Genomic DNA, 15,738 nt, shown 5'->3' with positions numbered 1-15,738 from the left:
CATGATGCACGTGACTATCCAGGGAGAAGTATTGCATATAGGAAAACAAAAATAATTTACAAAACAAACACGCATAAAAGCTTTCAAAATATAAATACATAACCCTATATCCCACTACAGTCGTGAAACAATAAATCGTGACTTTTTTTTTTTTTTTTACAAGTTAGTCTTAATGAAATAATCACAGGGAGACGTTCCATGTTTAATATTAATTTATTACCTTTTAAATTACTTTTCATTTTCTCAAACACATTTCCAAATGACCCCTTTCTTTCAAGCCAGAAACAGCTTAATGTAAATATTTAATAAGTTTAAAGTCTTTACTAAAAATTGTCCTCTCAGCAAAAGCTGTTCTATCCAGTAGTCACTTTTACAGTCAGCCTACACACTTGAGATGAAAACACATAATCCTAAACACGAGAGCCTCCTTTACCATCGGACATGAATTCAGACGTGCGCTGACCCTGTCTGGGATCAGCTCGGTCGGCATTAGCCCTTACTTATACTATTTAGAGCAGATCATGCTCTGAAACCAGTCACTTGGGGCAAAAATACAATGCTATGGCACGTCATTGGCCCTCCCATCCCATCAACTAGATATTCAACAAACACGAGTTGTTCTGCATGCACTGATTTAAACCAAGCACAAAGGATGTCGATTATACAGAGTCATCGGAGCTGGTGTTTCTCACACTTTTTTTTTTGTATCTCTGAGAAGAGAACACTGTCTTGGTGATTACCCTTTGACTGGGGAATGCACTGGTTTTGTGTGTTTGTACATTCCCATCATTTTATATACATCTGTTAATTTTTTTTTGGACAAGAATTTCATGCTTTCCTTAAGGGCAGTTTTAACTTTGCAGAAAAGAAAAAAAAATCCTATAGTCTCAATATTCCCAATGTGTCCTCAAGTCCAACACCCAACATTTAATTAACTACTATTTAATCTCAGAAGAGGCCTCTCTTCATGTGTGATTTCCTTAAAATTACTGATTGCAAACTTGACAGTTTGATGTCACATTCATATTGGTTTCTGAAAAAGGTTTTCACCCAACATGGTTCGTGGAAAAAAAAAGGAGGGCAATATTACCAAATTTTTTTCAATTCGGCCAACACACATTCATACAAATTATTAATCGTCAAATGTTTGTAACCGTTAATACCTAACACACCAAATCTGACACAGTAACATTTTTAGTTAAAATTATTTTTTTTTTTACAAGGTAACTGGTCAAAATGGACTTTAATTTTTGGAAAAAAACAAAATGTGCACATGATGGTACTCTCCACTGTAGCTATGAAGTTGAGAATATTTCATTCACATATCAAAGTTATGATGATTATCATTACTATAGAAAACCGCTGACACAATGCTTTAACACTTCTGATATTATATACAATAAAAGATCCAATTGGTGGGAACCTGACTAAAAGTCTACGATGAACAGTACAGTACAGTAGCCTTACGTATTCAAATGTAGGTTACAAATACAAATGTATTTTTTTTTGTACATTAATCTCATGCACTGGACACAAATGTTATCGTAAAGTCTGACCCTTTTTTTTTTTTTTTTTTTGAAATACACGCGCACACAGTCGTGTAAAGCGTTTGAAAGACATAACTGTAACTGTATAAACATTCTTCATTCATATCTTGAGTACGTTGCAAGTATCCTCCATCACCGAATAGCAATGTATGTACCAACGCATTCCTTTAAACCTTCTTAAAGGCAGTGGTGATGATCCAAGCCAGTCATGTTTTCAACATTACAAAAAATGAAACGCCTACGATGAGCGATAACTAAATTAAAACAGCAATTAGATGTGCTCTTTCTATTTCTCTCCCTTTTAATTCCCCCTAATTAAAATGCATCAAATGGGAAAAAAAAAGTGAAAATACCCAAAGAAATCTTCTGAGGATTTACATTCTGCTCTAAGAGTAGGAGAGATGGGAGCCATTGGAGATGTGGGAGGTGACAGAGGTGCTGCGGCTCAATACTCCGTCGGCATTTGGTCCTCCGCCCCCAGACGCCGTTCTACGTAGTGGTTGAGGGCTGTTCCTCAGAGCCATCAGGCTTGGGCCTCGCACCACTAGCCCTCCTCCACCTCCTCCATATACTCCCTGAGAGGAGGAGGAGGAAGATGAGGAGGAGGATGAAAGTGAGATGGAGGCTGGCGCTGGAGGAGGAGGAGGGAGAAGAGCAAGGGACTGAGAGGAGGAACGAGAGGGAAGATGATGTGGGAAGGCATGGGGATGGACGAGCTCAGCCCTCACCCCTCCTCCTCCCCACTCCCTCTCTTTTTCCCGATCCCTATCCCTCTCTCGCTCGCGGTACAGCTGTGGTGTGCTTTGATGGTGGTAGTGTTGAGCCAGGTGGTGGCGATGATGATGGTGAGAGGAAGAGGAGGATGAAGATGAGGAGCGGGAGGAGTGGTGCAGAGGGCCCAGGGCATGGGAGGAAGAGGAGGAAGATTCAGAGCGGCTGGGCCCTCGGCGCGGGTGAGCGTGCGGGTGAGGTGGTGCACCTCCATGACTCCAGTGCCCAGACTGATAACCCTGCTTTGGATATGCCTCAGAGGGAATGCCTGTCAACGCCAGGCTGCTGAAGCCGAGACGCAGGCTCTCTGAATCGAAGGCCTCAATCTCACCCGCTTGACGCTCTAGCAGTGAACGTATCCTCTCAGAGCGCTCATTCTGCAAGGACAGCATCTCCTCCTCTATCTGCACAGAGGCACAGGGTATAAGATATTAAGGCCAAACATATCAATAAACGGTTCACAGATTCTTTTTTTACACTTGCATTTTGCCCTTATTGTAAAGCATGAAGGACAGCTTTGGCTTGCCATCAATTAATGTGGGTGAGGAGCTCAGTTAACAAGACCTCATACACATGTGCAATCACCCTCCACTTTATTAGGAACAGCTTCACATTCAAGAAGTTATCTAATCAGCTAATCATGTAGGAGTAGTGAAATGCAAAAAAGAATTATGCAGATACACATCAAGAACATCCAGCAAGACTGCTCTGAGCTGACAGAAAGTCTATAGTAACTTAAAGGGGTACTCTTCATAACCATAGTGAGCAAAAAAGCATCTGAGAACACACCTTCAGGTGAATGAGCTACGACAGGTTGATACGTTTGATGTATTGTGAGGTCTGAAATGCTTTTCTGTTCACCACAGTTGTAAAGAGTGCTCATTTGAGTCTGAACATGAATGTGAACATTACCCAACACTCTTGACTTGTATCTGCATGATATTTTGCATTGTGCTGCTGCCACATGATTGGTTAAACTGCATGACTGAGAAGTTGTATTTGTGTTCCTAATAAAGTGGATGGCGAGTGTAAATGTAAATGGAATAAAGTACTTTAGCTCTCCTATTAGTGAATTCATGAAATTAAAATAAAACTCAATAAATAATTAAAATTAATTAAAATGTCAGCACTGATGAATGTTTATTGTGCGGGAAACTGGTCAGCACTTTGACATCAATTCTAAAATTCTAGCAATATGCCAACTAGGAATAATTTATTTACTGCTGAGTGTTAATCTTTATGCCAAGGAACTCTTACCCTCTGCTCCAGCAGAGCTCTACGGATGGACACTCTCTGCTCCAGGTCCTTGACCTCCCTCTCATGCTGTGAATCAGTGTGGATCTTGATCTTACTCTGATATGCATTCAGCAGCTCAAGTTCCTGCTGCAACTGCATCTTCAGGGCCTGATACTCTGCCTCCTGGGTCTCGTCCAATCTCAGCTGAAGAAACAGAATACATAATTGACAGTGAGGCGTGGCCTCAGGGGAGGGGGTGGGAACATAACCCACCCTTTATATCAACTGCTGACATGCCATGAATATAGAGAAGGGGCTGTAATGTAGCTCCCTCTGACAAAAAATGCAGCATGCCATGTTACCACAAAGCATATAGTCTGTTGTCCTCTAGTGGCACAAATGTTTGCAAAAAAAGTGCCAAAGCTTAAGACTCCTTTAATATATATTAGATAAAAGTTTCTTTACAGAAAATATATTTTTCTTTACTAAATAACACCACATTTTTTTATTATATTATATGAAGCACTATACAAATCTCTGTGGTTACTATAGAAACCTTAAATTAAAACGCGCACATTAACATAAGCCTGTGATTTACATTTACGGCATTTGGCGGACACCAGTATCCAGAGCGACTTTCATTTCTCTCATACAACTGACCAGTTTAAGTGTTAAAAGCTTTGCTCAAGGGCCTAGCCATGGCAGCTTGGTGGTTCTGGGATTTTAATTTACAACCTCCTGATCAGTAGTCCAACATCTTAACCACAGAGCTACCACTTCCCTTTGCATTGATTTGCCTTGCAGTGAACACGATGCAGCAGCTGTCATTTCATGTGCAGCATCAGCTAATTCAATTTCACCCCTCTTAACCACCAGGGGTAGTGCTTGACACCTGGATATGCTTTAGTGAGCAGCATGCTGAGACCTTCAACAAAGTCACAATGTGACGACAAAGCAATATTTGCTAAAAAGACAACACTCTCAGAATTATTAGTAGGAGCAGCAATCAAACTGATATACACAGTTTTTTTTTCTCACTGCAGTGAGTGTACCAAAATTTCTCTATGCTGGCTGTGACTGTCATTCCATTGCCTAATGCAGCCTGCAATTAAAAGGGCTCAACCTCTTCTAACCCACAAATGTAGCTGGCAAGCTCCAAACCAGACATGATGGCTGTTACAAAGTGTATGTAGTGTACAGACTTTAAGCAGTCACCATCCACATGTTTAGGCTTTTTGGTGAGACCTTGAAACACATTTGACTGTGATCCCCTGCATCACCTCACTAGTAGTGTAAGTAGTATCTATGCTGCCACACTATTGAGGGCAGATGTTCTGACAAATGAAAGACGGAGAAGAGCTTATGGTATTACTCAGTGTCTGCCAAGCATGGCCAAATCAATAATGATTTTACAGTCAGTGCTGCAGCAGCTTTTCATCAAAACCTTGCTCTAATAGGAGGGCACATGGCTCAAGAGATGGTGAAAGTTTCTGCTATGTTGGTTATTGTGCTCATCAGGTGTGGCTGGCTCCAGAGTGGCTCCACGGGTCAGTTCCTGATCTACCCTATAGTTTTGGCAGGTTGGGGAAAAAAAAAGATGTAAGAACAAGGGCTGGCAGTGGGATGCTTCACAGCAAATAGATCAGGTCTGTGGGCCCTATATAAATTGTTACAGGGGTACAAACTCAAGTTCTGTGATCTGGCACAAACTTCTCACGGTCCTTGGAAATTCAGGACATCCCCCAAAAAAAATCACTGCTCTACCCAAGAAGTTCATTTCCTCTCAGACAGAGGCACAATTGAAAACAAAATAAACAAGTTGTTCAGAACAAGTGGTTCCAACTCAACATATTTTTTGGTCCTGAAAAAAATGACTTCTGTCCTATTATAGTCCTGAGAGGACTGAAATGGTTCCTGAAAGTCCTTCCCATTCACATATTTAAGTTGACTGGACTCTTTGTCTTGGGGGGGTCTCAAGTTCTTCATGATGTTGATCTTAAATTGGTAGCACTGAAAATGGCATTTATGCCAGTGACAAGAAGGGTGGGAGAATTGCACGTCTTGGGGATAAACCCCCCTTGCTTGCAGTGGTGGTTTGATGGTTGGATGACTCCAGACTGAGAGTTCCTGGGTAAGGATATGCGAAGTTTGTGAACCAGGTAATTGACCTTGCACTGTTCTATGAATGTCAATCTGCAGAAGATTTCTATTTGAACTGCAAGGCAGCTCATTGGACCAGTTCATTGGTCAATCATTCATTGGATCGGTTATTCATCTGTCTTGTTGCAAAGTCATAGGATGCTCCCATGTCTAAACAGATATTGGCCCATTGGGTCACAGAGGTTATCCGCCCCCTACTTTGATGCTCCATTCCACATGGAGTGTTGCATCCTCATGGGCGTTACTGATAGGTGTACTGCTCCACACCAGTTTCTATACAGTCAACATTGCCTCTGCTGACAGTGTGAGTATGGTGATCATCTCTAAATGATGTCATTTCTTTGTAAACATACATGGAGTGATCTGAAAAAAATATGCAATCCAAAATATTTTGCTAAAAGTGTTACTTTCCCCAATGTACTGAGACTTTTCTGTGATATCCTGTATTTATGGATGTAACTGTGGTTCTATGAAAATGTAATAACCTCCAGTGTGCCCCGTCATTCAGAACCACTGTCTACCTTACAAGAGAAAAAGTATTTATAGCAAATACTGCATCACTGTCACACTGTGACTTTGTTGAAGGTCTCAGGATGGCGTGCATGCGCAAGAGAGCATCCAGGTGTTAAATACCTCCTCTGGCAGTTATCTGGCAGGGTGGTGACTGATGATCAACATGAATGTAATTTGAAAACAAACAAAACAAAACAAAACGATGTAGCATAATACTCCCCATTGGTCCGTGGTGCAAAAAATTTTAGTGACCGCTGATGTACCATATTAATATTTCCAACCCAGCCCAGATTTTTACTCTGAAATCACGTTCTTCCACCAACACGGGCTGGTTATTAATAAAACACTATGAGGGCCAAGGATAAGGTAGAGGGTCAGTGGAAACTGCATGTCTATGTCCTTGCCTTACTCACAGCCTGTGTAGACAGCATGTCGTTGATGGAGTGGTCATACTGCTCAGCAAGGATGGCTAACTTGCGCGTCTGCTCGTCCTTCAGCCTCTTTAGCATGGCCTTATGATCCGACTTGGGGGTGTTTTCCAGCAGGTGGTTCCTCAGTGCCTTATACTGCCGCGTCTGGATCTTACATGTGTCCTGGAATTGACGCTTGATCTGCAGCTCCTTGGACTATAAGAACAAAGAATGTTGACGGGGGAATGATGGCATAAATTTTGAATAAGACCAAAAAAAAGTTATCATTCATGCTGAAGAAAAAGTGATCTCCATCCAAGTTAAGTATACAAACTATAACCTCAACCTCAAGTAAACAGAATAAATAAATAAATTTAATAAATAAATAAAAGTTTAATATCATAAGGAATTTGCCATAGGTCAGCAGACTTTGAAGTATTCCACTTACCTCTAGGATATACACTTACGTTTAGTCAGACACTAGAGTGATAAAATCACAACTAGATAAGGTCTTGATGTTCTATAGATAGGAGGAAGACTTCCATTGCCAATCTTAACATCTATTCACTTGAATTAAGCTACACACTTGTATTCGGCCCAAATTTGAACTTTAATGCTGGGCTATACACTGGACTATGTTCTATCTGAAAAATAATACTGGGCACTATCACCATTCATCTCAGCCAAACAGGGAGGTCAGGGAGGTCATCTCAGCCAAACAGGGAGGTCAGGTAGGGAGAAATCATAATACGTTAAAAAAAACAGTAAACAAAATCATAACAGATGACAAAAATGCAAATCAAAACAAACAGAAGATGAATTCAACAAAAAAATTTATTTGACAAAGACATAAGAAAATAACTATTAATATTTAAATACAGTGACCATCCATTCATTCACACAGTGAGGATGAAATGCACACAAAATGGCCTTGAAACACAAGGTGCTTAACAAAAAAAAAAAGGCACAAATATATTAGTTAAATAACTGTTGATTCAAAGAACAGACACACAAAACAGAACATGTGTAAACAAAAAACAACAAAAAAGATGAAATACATTCAAAAATAACTGTTATGGCTGAACTAACTATTTTGCAAAAAATAATGTTTCACATTTGGTCAAATTTGCTTCTGTGTAGCTCATATCAGTTAAAATTTGTTTAAATAAAACAAAAAGACAAATCAACCTTCTGTTTTTGCATCAACTGTTTTACTACATGTCGGGTCATTTCATCTTTTTTTAAATAAATAAAATGCCTTTTTTTCAAGTTTCATTCAATATTGAGACCATTTAAGACTGGAACAGTGCAAGATATCTTTACCCAGTAAATAAAGCGTCTTGTTTTATATATTTTATGGCTTTAGATCTCTTTGGTATGATTTTGCATCATCGGCACGCCTCACTGCCATAATGGCTTAAGCTTTAGGAAAGGAACCACAAAAACAGCTAACCAAATGATGAAATAATCTGATATCTGTAGGATAGCTGCTGTTTGACAGTAAATGTTTTGTCTTCAAATATAAGTATGTGACTAAAATGTTTACATGGTAAATCCTATATTCAGTCACCTTCAGTAACTGTTTATACTGGCGAGGGATGCAGTGAATCTGGAGCTTATCCTGGGGGCAAGGTGGGAATACACCCTGGATGGGACACCAGTTCATCACCATACATTGTAAATCGTTAAATGTGTTACCATAAAACACAAACACTATAAGATAATTGTCTTCACTATGTAGCCCAGCACTCAAATCAGCTAGAAGGCACTTTCTTTTATAAGTGTATATGTAGGATTAAACCTTTATCTGAAATCTTTTTTGCACAGGCTTTAAAACAGGTTAATGGTTCAGACGTTTTAATCAGCATCACTACATTCTGAAGTGTTCAAGACCCACTTGAACCTCTTTCTTGTTTAAATATCGTGAAAAGGGAAGGGCCTACAGTCACTATGATATCAAGGCACATTCAATATGATCTCCCAGAACAAGCAAGCAGTTAACTGTATCGAATTTCCTAGTGTTCTTATTCTCTGTGGTTGGGGTGGTAGTGGTGGGGGCTTTAGGGCTGTTTAGGGAAATTGAAAAGGGAGGTGGTTTTGGTGTAAAATGTTAAAACAACAGTACAGTGACTTCCTCATCTTCATAATTGTAGCTATGGCTTCAGACTCAACAACGTTCTCTGACTGCCCTTTTGAAATGTAATGCTAGCAACTTTTCTGAAAACCTTCACAAGCACACAAAAACAAAAGGAAAGGGTGGAAAACGAATTGCACAAACATGGTCATGAAATAATAACCATAAGACATACTTCTTAGTAATTAAGAACAAAAAAAAATTATTCAATGATTAAAATTAAGACAGTAATAAAACTTTTACGAAAAGCACAGTCTTGATTAATACTTTATATTCACTGTCTGATGGATAGTGAATATGAGAGAACAGACAGAATGTAATGGGGTGATTCAAAGCCAGTAAACATAAGAGGCTCAATCTGAATGTGCAAAAAAAATGTATGAAAAAAAAAAACAATACATAAGAATGCTCAGCATGAATGATCAGTCAGTCACACATACAGCAAATACTTTGGCAATTCCTTTGTTCATTCCCCTCGTCATGTTTTCTATCTACCTCCATGGCACAATCTTCCCCCTTGTGCTCCTTCCTGAGGATGTCCTCCTCAGTCCGCATTCCCACCTCCCTTCCTCCCTGTGTACCATCTCCCGCTCCCTTCTTCGGCGCTCCCTCTCTCTTCTCTCTCTCATCCTGCGCTTCTGTTCCCTCACCTCACGTGGTAGGAGTCTGGGCAGCCTACTCTGCTTCTCTTCCCTTAAAAGCCCTAAAGCCCTGAGTTTGCTCAGGTAATGTAGGGGAAGTTTTTTAAGGATTTTGTTTGCTAACCTCAGCACTAAAGAGTTAGCCAGATCTGCTACAACGCCCAAGGGACGTCGAGCAAAGCGCTTGACCCATACATAAACCCAAGACTCATGCTTGGCCTGGAGCTCAATGGGTAGGCTCCGGGCAGGCACCGGTATACGGGAGTGCCTACCACCACAATTACGTCCTGCTTTGGGGAACATATCAAAAAGGCTGCGCTCAGCCATCCCACCCGTGAGCGACTGGCACAGAGTGAACAGTGGCTTTGGTAGACGAAAGAGGAGCCGCACCCACAATCGGGCAAGCTTTCGGGGCGCATTCTGGAGGAAGACGCGTGCTGGACGCACCACCAGCACCAGCACCAAGTAGAGGGAAAGGAAGAGTGAGGGCGAGCTGAGGAAGAAAGCGGAGATCAATGCCAAAGGAACGTAATAGAGGCCCAGACTCAGTGCCAGGCTCATGCTGAACAGACCCGATGCCCAGAGCACGAGTGAGAAGAATGCGGAAAGAGAGAGTGACCAGACTGAGCGAAGGAATAGGTAGGAGAAAAAGAGAGCCAAGAAAGCCAGCTCAGCGGAAAGAACCAGGGATGCAAGAGAGGGAAGAGGAGGTGAGCGACGAAGGGAGAGAAGGAAGATAGAAAGGAAGAGGAGGGTCGGGAAGGATGGCTTGGCAGCTGCAGAGAGGGAGAGGACAAGACATATGGTGTGAGAAAAGAGTGAAGGGATGGATGGTTGAGAAATGGACGTGCTGGGAGGAGGGCAGATAGGAGGAGGTTCCAGTTCCTCTAGAGTGTCAGGGAAGTAGAATTCAGAGAGCTCATCTCGTTGAGGAATTTCAAGAGAAGAGGAAGGGATAAACTCTGAGGGACAGCCATCAGCCACGCCTCTACCTTCTTCTCCCTCTTCCTCAGTCTCTATCTCTGTTTCACTGCTTGCATCATCCTCCTTATCCCACTGCAGCCCTTCTATTAGTCTTTGGTCCCCTAAACCTTTGTCCTCCACTCTCTCCTCCAATTGCCAGTCTTTATTTTCTCCCTCTAATCTGTGGCACTTCGTCTGCTCATCCATGCTTTCTGCTTTGTTGTATTCAAATAGCATAATCTCCACTTCTGTCTCTCCATCAGCCTCTTTCTCTCTGCTGTGCTCATCTAAAGGCTGCAAATGGCTTTCTTTATCACTCCTCCCTCCACCCACACACACTCTCCTTCTTTTCTCAGTTTCATCAACTTTTATACTCTCTGCCACTTGTGCACCATTTTTCATGGAAGGAGTGCACTCTCCATAGAACACACTGGTGTCCTCTTCCCTCTCAACTCCCTCAAAAGCATCTTCTGCCCTTTCCTGTGCCAGCTCACTGCAAGAATCATCAATCCCCACCCCGTATCCATCAGGTCCCGCCCCACTGCTCTCCATGCTGTCACGCTCACTCACTCTGAGGCTCTTTGGCTGTTGGCGGACTTCGACAGCATGTTTCTGGCGCAACTCCTGTTCACGCCGCTTGTTGTATTCGAGCTGGTTGGTGAGTTCGCTCTGGTGCTGCGTCCGAATCAGCTCTGCCCGCGTTCTCTGCACCAGACTCAGTTGACGCATCTCTAGCTCCTGTGTGGACTCGTGGTGCCGCAGCAGCATTGCACACTCCAGGTCCTTCAGGGTCTGTTTCTTATTCAGTTCCTATAGGTATAGAGAGAAAACAGTTCAGGTACTGATTATGTTATTACAGTGGGCCATTTTAAATATGGAGTCCTAAACTGAGTTATGTGTGACTGGTAATCTACAGATTTTTTTGTTCCTTTCTTTTAATTCATGTACTTGTAAAAGTTACATAGACATCTGTATTTTGGTCAGTTTCACAGCTCAAATGACAAACTGGACAAGTCCTGAGACCTGATCATGGATGTGCATTAGGTAGAAACTGTGGTGAGCTGCTACTTGTTCTTTGATTAGTATAAAACACATCATATACATCCTCTGAGCTCCAGTCACATTGCTGTAGATGTGAATGAGTGGATGAAACAAATAATTGAATTGAGGACAGTGTAAACTGTAAAGCTTACCCTGCACAGTACGTGCAACATAAAGAATACAGCTCTATTCCTTGAAAGATTTATTTTTGTTTGGTGATGGACTTTAATGGAAGTTAAATGTGTTCTTAAGGACTTTTGACACACTGAAACAGAACAATATGCCTTCCATGTTCTAAAACATTACACATTAAGGAGTTCAGAAGGCACTAGATGCCACCAGTTTAGCAAGAACATGGGTGTTAAAAGGTACACCGTATCTTAGGATGAAACTTTACTAGACTGCTGGAAATGGTCTGTTCCAGGGTGACTACCTCCCCATCCACAGGGTACACACAAAAAAAATCAGACAATTATATTATTGACAAATAAATGACTTTTCTGTGATATAATGTCATGATGCATTTTGATTTTAAATGGTTTTATACACTTATTGCTGGTAGTTTTAGAAAGCCTGCATATTGCCATACATATTGTGATATAAAGCCACACTGAAGCTGTTCTGGTGACTTCATGACATTTTATGCTATTTCATTTGTTACACATCTGTATCTCAAGAGGATCATCAGTGATGGGGAGTAGCTAGCTCAAAGTAGTGATGCTAAGAGTTTAATTGCATTTCACAAGAACTGCAGTAATTAAAATATATGTTAAATAAGTTGTGCTTTCAAATTAAGAAGGTATTTTTGCTCTGTTGCAGTGAAAATGTAGAGTATGTTGAATATCTGTGGTCGAATTACTGTCATATAAATGAACAAATAAAAAATAAAACCTAACAGCTAGCATCAGCCAAGATGATATATAAATGTTATGTAGATCATATGCCTGTTAGATTTTTCTGAAAACAAACTGGGTTGAGTAGTGGGGCGAGCACTTTTTCATGTGCATGTTTTATAGTGCATTAAATAAGCAGCACAAATGAAAATGTCATTGTTGTTTTCCCTAAATGTCATGAAGTAGCTTCAGTGGAGTACTTTTTTTTAGTAACTTATCAAAGGGTATCTCTGCTGTAGCTTAGCTACTTTAAATCAAACATGTAGCTTGAAAGGTTACAACTGCAAAACCGCTGCCCCAACACTGCTGATCACATAATTTAACAAACTGTCTGATACTGAACAAATGCATCCTGAGGTAGTGTGTGTAAATGGCTACACGTTACCTCTCTGAGTAGGTCCTGCTCCATGTTGTGTCGGGACAGCAGCATCTTCCTCTTGTACTGGCGGCACTGCAGCTCGTAATACTGCCTCTGGCGTCGCAGCAAGCCTGCCTCTTCCTCAGCCTGGTGCTGCTGCAAACACTCCTTCTGTTGCACCAGCCACTCCTGCTTCTCTCGCTTTGGTGTGGATTGGTTCTCATTTAGCTCCTGGGCCACAGAAGAGAATTGTCATAGGAGAAAAACAGACTTTATTGCAATGCAAACCTGACATACAGGGGAAATAGTCTCTAATATTGCAACTGGTGCCAGTAACATCAGGGCATCTCGCTAACAATCCAGTTACACACTAAATATTTAAAGGCAGCAGCAGCTATTTTATGCACATAATGATAATATCTCGTCACTAATGAAATGCCAGTGGAGTTTTTCCCAAATACCATTTCTATTCAAGTTGAGTAAAACTACAAAGGTGCTTCAATTGTACTAGAGTTAAGGCACATATTGACCATTATAGACAATGATTTGAAACATGTGCAAAATGGAAGTTAACAGTGGAATAAACTATGGGACATTTAATGGGCTATGCAGAACAGTGGCTATATGTTGAAACTGGTACATCTACACCCAAATATGTACCATTTCAACTATTTTGAAACTCCTGAATTTTAAAGTCATTTACCTCCTTGAGCTGCTCTTTGCGTTGTCTATACTGGCGTTTCTGAGACTCAAGCAGAGTAGTAAGCTCTTTCTTCTGCTGAGTCAAAATGTGCTGTTGGAACTTCTTTTCCTCTGTTGTAGCATTCTTACCCTGCAGAGAAAAGGAAAATGAATCCATAGTTACACATTCCTGTAAATCACACTGATTTGGACAAAATCTATACACCATAATATTGTGAAAATTCAAATTTACAAATCACAGATTTGTTTTAATGCTTAGATCACATTACAAAGTTTTTAAATTATCAGGAAGTCCTACATAGTGTTTTCCTTTCACATTAAAACAGTGTTATCCTTCTCTGTCACCTCTTTCTCCAGTACAGCCTGGTGTTTCTTGCTGAGCTTGTCGCTCTCACTGCTGAAGTTGTTCCTCTGTGTCTCAAGCTCTTTGTCCAGCCGCAGCTGGTGCTCATCCATCTCAGCCTTCAGCTTGTTCTCCAAGGCCATCAGCTGCTTCTGGTGCTGTCGACGCATACGCTTGTAGCCAGTCATTTGCTCTCGGAGTGCCGATCCCTGCTCGTGTTCCTGGATCTGACGAGTCACCAGTGAGGCCGTACGTATAGTGGCAAAGTGATCACGGCCTCTACGACGTCTCCCTCCTCCACCACCTCCTCCTCCAGACGGACCCTGCTGCTGAGAGTCCGCCTCAGGCTGGTAGGGCTCGTCATAGATGTTATCATGGCTCTGCGGAACAAATTAGGAGCGATGAGCAACCATTCATATAGCTGCAAAACATGTGCCATAATGTTGAAAGTACTATCACAATTTCTGTGCCCCATTTGGAAAACCGGAAACCATGCAGCAATGTAACGAGATATTCCGGGTGCTGTTGTGGCTGCTTCACAATAATTAATATCGGTGTGTATTAATAGGTAGTGGCTAAATTGACAAAACCCAATATTTACATTTAAAAACTCTATATTTGTCTGTTGCCAAGCTAATGCGACACAGTTGCCCCACAATATAGCATAGGAATCCCTTTAATGTCTGATTAAAGGGAAATTGTCTGGACTGAACCAAATTAAATTCCATTTTTTTAATTATACATTAGGTGCCTACAGGCTTCCCAGCTGCACACTGGAGCCCCCTCCTGGTGTAGTCAGGTTTAGTTTTAGTGAGTCACAGCCTTTGGTACTGTCTCATATACATCTCCATCAGATCTGGAAAATGTACAAAAGGCACTGTACAGAAGCATTTAATTTTCACACACACGGATATACAAGGACAAAAATGCAATAGTGAAGACTAACACTGAAATAACACGCAGTGGCCGATAAAAGTGTTGAACAAAAATTTAGCAGTGCTTCTGATTAAGCTTTGTACACTCGTGGCTTCTTCTCAACTAATGAGCTAATATAATATAATTATCAGTGATTTGCGGAGTATGTAGGTGTTAGAGGTTACTGGTTGAATTTGGCCTATGTGAATTTACTCATGACATACTGACCAGTGGTTTGTGCAATACGGAGCTGTTGGAGGTGACAGTGTGCTCTCCCTCCTGCATCATGGCCATCTCACCGCTGTCATCCGAGCCATCAGCTAGGCTGTTCACTGAAGAACTCTGTGAGCTGGCGCTGATCGACATGGAGGGCAGTGAGTGTGAGCTCTCCATGCTGTTCACTGTGCCTGTGCGCAGCATGTATTGCTCCACATCCTGATGGTCAGGTGTCAAACAAAAATAAAAAAAAAAATCAACCACTATGACCCAGCATGACTTATTTTAAGAATGTTGTTGCATAGCGAAAACCTCACTCGTACAGAGAACACAAAGTTATAAGCAAATTGCAGTGGCTTCCTAACCACTGTGCTTTCTACATATTAGTGTTTTAGATTACATTTCCTTTTCCCCATTAAACTCTACACAATAATTCATAACAACAAAGCATAAACATGTTTTTAGTCCACCAGCAGCAAAAGTCCCACAACTCGCTGTGCATGTTATACCAAAAGCTAAGCCACAAAGTCAAAGCAACTTTCTGTGATCAAACTGTGTTAAGACGGAGATCAGGTAAGGGTATTTCTAAAAACCATTTTAAAAACTTGTTTTCGAAATGCATCATTAAGAAATTGATGTTTTCTAAAGCTGGCCTTCAGGCCAAATTTGGCAACCAGGCTAGAAAGCCCTTGAGTCAGGGAGGTGTCCAAGAACCCAATGGCCACTTTACCAGAGCTCTGAGAGAAGGGAAACATGCTGGAAGGACAACCATCTAAGAAATAATCCACCAATCAGGCCTTTATAGCCTCTGTACTTAAAAGACTACAGAGTATTCCAAGATTTTAAAATAGAATATTGTGAGTATTCTAGTGTGATAATATAAAAATTGAATTTA

General features: G+C 41.2%; 1 protein-coding gene across 3 annotated transcripts in view; it reads right to left on the bottom strand.

The window, feature by feature from the left end:
- Positions 1 to 212: 212 nt before the first annotated feature.
- Positions 213 to 15,738, bottom strand: part of taok2b (TAO kinase 2b) — a 32,308-nt gene continuing 16,782 nt past the window's right edge. Inside the window, exons 13-20 of one of the 3 annotated variants that reach the window (XM_058406060.1) lie at positions 14,856 to 15,062; positions 13,715 to 14,092; positions 13,371 to 13,499; positions 12,695 to 12,898; positions 10,946 to 11,185; positions 6,641 to 6,853; positions 3,576 to 3,758; positions 213 to 2,722 (exon numbers count right to left, since the gene is read on the bottom strand). In XM_058406060.1, coding sequence (XP_058262043.1) covers positions 1,934 to 2,722; positions 3,576 to 3,758; positions 6,641 to 6,853; positions 10,946 to 11,185; positions 12,695 to 12,898; positions 13,371 to 13,499; positions 13,715 to 14,092; positions 14,856 to 15,062 — 2,343 coding nt within the window. In that variant the 3' untranslated portion in view covers positions 213 to 1,933. Of the gene's footprint in view, positions 2,723 to 3,575; positions 3,759 to 6,640; positions 6,854 to 6,901; positions 11,186 to 12,694; positions 12,899 to 13,370; positions 13,500 to 13,714; positions 14,093 to 14,855; positions 15,063 to 15,738 lie in introns of those variants that run through there. The other 2 variants (XM_058406058.1, XM_058406059.1) reach the window with 2 other exon arrangements.

Source organism: Hemibagrus wyckioides, linkage group LG13 (genome assembly GCF_019097595.1).
Source record: "Hemibagrus wyckioides isolate EC202008001 linkage group LG13, SWU_Hwy_1.0, whole genome shotgun sequence".
Lineage (NCBI taxonomy): Eukaryota > Metazoa > Chordata > Actinopteri > Siluriformes > Bagridae > Hemibagrus > Hemibagrus wyckioides.
The sequence above is the reverse complement of the archived record's forward strand: the minus strand, read 5'-3'. Positions and strand labels throughout refer to the sequence as shown.